The 4,752-nt window shown below is 47.9% G+C and overlaps 1 protein-coding gene across 1 annotated transcript in view; it reads left to right on the top strand.

Annotated features, from left to right (window-relative positions):
• The window catches only part of LOC106811115 (RUN and FYVE domain-containing protein 1-like), a 7,931-nt gene extending 7,624 nt beyond the window's left edge, over window positions 1-307 (top strand). Inside the window, exon 4 of the mRNA XM_014814654.1 lies at window positions 140-307. Within this exon, the coding sequence (XP_014670140.1) occupies window positions 140-307 (168 nt within the window). The remainder of the gene's footprint in view (window positions 1-139) is intronic.
• The last annotated feature ends 4,445 nt before the right edge of the window (window positions 308-4,752 follow it).

The raw sequence follows: 4,752 nt of genomic DNA, 5'->3' as shown, positions 1-4,752 counted from the left end.
CATATTCGAAATAATAACATTCAATATATTATCATATTCAATATAATTTTGTTTCATTTTTCATGAATCTATATATATATATATATATATATATATATATACGTTGTATAATGCCTGTCATTCTTCCTTCCCGCCCCAGCGGCACTGCCGACACTGCGGCAAAGTCTTCTGTCACGACTGCACTTCCAAGATCGTCCACAGTGGGCCGCACCGACGCCAGTCTAAGGTCTGCGACGTCTGCCACACGCTGCTAGTCAAGGACAGCGCCCCCTACTTCAGCACAGAGCCGCCGCCCACGCCGACGTAGGTGGCGCCCCCTGCGGCACTGCCACGGAGATGCAGCGCCCTCTACTTCAGCACGGTGCCGCCGCTCATGCTGACGTAGGTGGCGCCCTCAGGGGGAGTGGTGGCGCCCCCTACTTCAGCACAGAGTCACTGCCCATGCCGACGTAGGCTCCACTCCTCTCCCTCTAATCCCCAAAGGGGCGGTGGCGCCCCCTGCGACCCTCCCACAGGAACGTGGCGCCCCCTAGTAGGGAGACACCCTCGCCCCCCCTGCCCATTTTGGGGTGGGGTGCAGCCGCACCCACTGTCCCGCCCCCCAGGCGATGGTGGTGGCTACCCCGGAACCGGCCACCAGAGTGCGCCATGCCACGGCATCCCATTGGCTACGTGTGTGTCTGGGTGGGTGGGTGCGTGTGCGCGTGCGTGCGCGTGTGTGTGCGCGTGCCTACGTGCACCTGTGCATACGATCACAAATTTGTCTTTATTAGTCTTTGTTATTTACTTGGCTGCATAACGCCTCTGTGAGGGGAGTGTTGCCATGACGACCATCGCGTTTCGCGGTTGCTAGTCTTGTTTCGTAGCTTAGCTTGATGGTGCGTGCGTGCATGCGTGCGTGCGTGCGTGCGTGCGTGCATGTTTTGTACATAATCTATTATGGGCGAAATTTAGATTAGAAAGATCGACTAGATGGCGCTGATATTGTAATTACTGAATTAGTCGATCAGACATTTCGAGACATTGAAAGTCTCGCATGAAAAAAAACATATATCCATTTCCGTCTTGGACGTATTGCCAGCGGGAGGGTTCCATGGAAGAGAAAGAGCCTCCCTGGGTGGTGGAAAGCCTTCCATGGGAGAGAGCTTCCCTGGATGGGGAAATGGAAGAGAAGATGCTTTTTAAGCTGTCAAGTATCTTTCCTTAGAAGCTCAGAAATCTAGACCTACTATAGAGCGTTAAAGAAGTCTAATAGAAATAAGTGATACATACTGTGGTTATGAACTTGTGGTGTTAACTTTAAATTCTTCGGTTCGTTTGTATATTTCGCGTAAGCCTCCGATCGCAGACTTTCGCGGAGATCGAACACGAACGTGAAACTGGTGCAGCTACATCTGTCGTACATTCGACTATTGATCTCTCGATCGATCACAAGAACTCTCGATCGCGGAACGTCGCCGCTGATCGAAAAAACTTCACATTCATTAGAGTCGTGTGGTGAGCAACCCATCCGCTCACGGTCGGTGATTGCCGGATAGAATAGAAGGATTGGTTTACACCATTACAATGTGTTGATGCACCAGTTACGTGCGTGTTACACCGTATCGTCGCGTTTGATACACCTATCTACATGTGTTTGATGCCCACCGTTAACGTTTCGTTGATGCACCATTTACGTGCTGTTGTTGATGCACCGATTACGTGTTTGATGCCACCTTACGTGGTTTGTTGATGCCCACCATCTACGTGCGTTGACACCTTACGTGTGTGATGCCACCATTACGTGCGTTTGATACACCATTAGTGGTTGATACACCGTTACGTGTGTTGATGCCACCATTACGTGTGTGATGTACCACCAATTACGTGTGGTCAAGTGCACCATTAACGTGCGTTTGACTGCCACCTTACAGTGTGTTGTTACACCGTTACGTGTGTTTGATACACCATTCGCCGGCCTGCGTCAGCGATATACACCGATTACAGTGCGTTGTTTACACATTACGTGCGTGGTGATATCCCGGTTACGTGTGTTGATGCACCGTTACGGTTGTTTTGAATGGCACCGTTACGTGCGTTGATACACATCTCACGCTGTGTGAGTACACCGTTACGATTGTGTTGATTACACCATTTACGTGTGTGATGCACGATATTACGTATCGTTGATGCACCATTACGTGTGTTGACTGCCCCATTACGTGCGTTTGCATGCACCATTACGTGCGTTGATCCCACGTTAGTTGTGTTTGATACGACATTTACGTGTGTTGATACACCGTTACGTTGTTGATACACCATTACGTGTGTTACTGGCACCGTATGGCAACGGTTTCGTTGAATGCACACATTACGATGTGTGAGTACACCATTTACGCGGCATGCGATGTGTTGCATACACCGTTACGTGTGTCGATATACTGTTACGTGTGTTGTTACACTGTTACGTGTATCGATGCACTGTTACGATGTAGTGATACACCATTACTGTGTGTTGATACACGTCTGACTGTGTATTGATACCCTATACGCTTGTATTGATACACCGTTACGGGCCACGTGTCCGCCTTGCCCTGGGGTTGTGTTGATACACCACTTACGTGCGTCTGATACACATTACGTGTATTGATACACTCTGATTACGTGTCAGTTGTACACTATTACGTGTATTGATACACCATTACGTGTGTTGATACACGCATTACGTGCTGTTGATGCGCACCATTGTTCCGTGCGTTGATACACCATGTTACGTGTGTTGATTGCACCGTTACGTGCGTTGCAATACACCAATTTTACGTGTGTTGATACACCGATTACGATGTGCGTCCATGGACCATTACGTGCGATTGATCACCATTACGTTCGTCTACACCTTAGCGCTGTATTGACTTACCACTTTATTACGTGTATTGATACACCGGCGTGTACGTGTGTTGAATTTACACACGTTACCGTGCGGTTGATACACCATTACGTGTTGTTTGATGCACCGTTACGTTGCTCTTTTGATACACCATTTACGTGTGTTGAGTTTCACCGTTACGTGTATGCATACACCATTACGTGTGTTGATGCCCGTTTAACGTTGCGTTTGATAGCACATTACGTGTGTTGATACACGCGTTACGTTCGTGATGCACCATTACGTGTAGTTGACTGCCCCACATGTACGGTTTGGTTTGTTTTGGGGGATTTTTGACCCCCACCATTTTTAGGTTTGTGTGATACACCGTAATACGTGTGTGTTGAATACAGCCATACGTTGTTGAATGCACCATTTACGTGTATTCGATACAACGCATTACGTGTATTGAATACACCGTTTTTACGTGTGATTGATACACCATTACGTGTGTTTGATTACACCTTACGTGTTGTCGATACACCGTTACGTTGCGTTGATTACACCATTCACGTGTGTTGATGCACCATTACGTGTGCGTTGAATACACCGTTACGTGTGTTGATGCACCGTTACGTGCGTTGATACACCATTACGTGTGTTGATGCACCGTTACGTGCGTTGATACACCATTACGTGTGTTGATACACCGTTACGTGCGTTGATACACCATTACGTGCGTTGAATACACCATTACGTGGCGTCGACTACACCTTACGTGCGGTTGATACTACATTACGTGTATTCGTATGCACCTGTTACGTGCGGTTGATATACACCATTACGTGCGTCGATACACCGTGTACAGTGCGTTGATTACACCTTATCTGTGTGATACCCATTCGTGTGTCGACTACACCAGTTACGTGCTGTTGATACGACCATTACGCTGATATTTGATGCTGGCACCGTTACGCTGCGTTCAAGCATACCTTTACGTGCGTTGATGACACGCATTACGTGTGTTGTACACGCATTACGGCCAACGGGTAGGTCGATACACCGTTAGTGCGTCCGAACACATTACGGTGTGCGTTGATACACCATTACGTGTATTGATTGCACCGTTACGTGCGCTTGATACACCATTACGATTGCCGTCGATTACACCGTTTACGTGCGTTGATTCACCATTCGTGCTTTGTGTACAACCATTACGTGTGTCGAGTACACCGTTTTACGTGCGTTGATACACCATTACGTGTGTTGATGCACCGTTACGTGCGTTGATAACACGTTCACGTGCGTTTGAGTACCCATTACGTGTGTTAGATTAACACCATTACGGTGTGTGATACACCGGTTACCGTGCGTTGATACACAATTCGTGTGTTGATTGCCACCATTACGTGTGTTGAATACACATTTACGTGTGTTCGATGCACCGTTACGTGCCGCTTGATACACCATTACGTACGGTCGATACACCGTTTTAGTGCGTTGATACCATTACGTGGCCGCCCCGTCGAATCACCGTTACGTGTTGTTGATGATACACCATTACGCTGCGTCGATACACCGTTACGTGTGTTGATTTACACCCATTACGGTGCGTCGAATACACCGTTACGTGTCTGTTTGCATAGCACCATTACGTGCGTCGAAACACCGTTACGTGGTCGTTTCTGATACCTACCATTACGTGTGCTTGAATGCACCATTTACGTGTAATTGAACTGCACCGGTACGTCGCGTTGATGCGACCAATTACGGTGTGTTGATACACCGCTTACAGTGCGTTGATACACATTCGTGGCGTCGATACTACCGTTCGTGTGTTTGATTACACCATTACGCTGCGTCGATACCCGTTTACCCGTGCGTCGATACATCTCTCCCATCTTCTA

Source organism: Priapulus caudatus, unplaced genomic scaffold, assembly GCF_000485595.1.
Source record: "Priapulus caudatus unplaced genomic scaffold, Priapulus_caudatus-5.0.1 Scaffold506, whole genome shotgun sequence".
Classification (NCBI taxonomy): domain Eukaryota; kingdom Metazoa; phylum Priapulida; class Priapulimorpha; order Priapulimorphida; family Priapulidae; genus Priapulus; species Priapulus caudatus.
Note: the sequence above shows the minus strand (reverse complement) of the source record. Positions and strands in the feature narration are given on the sequence as shown.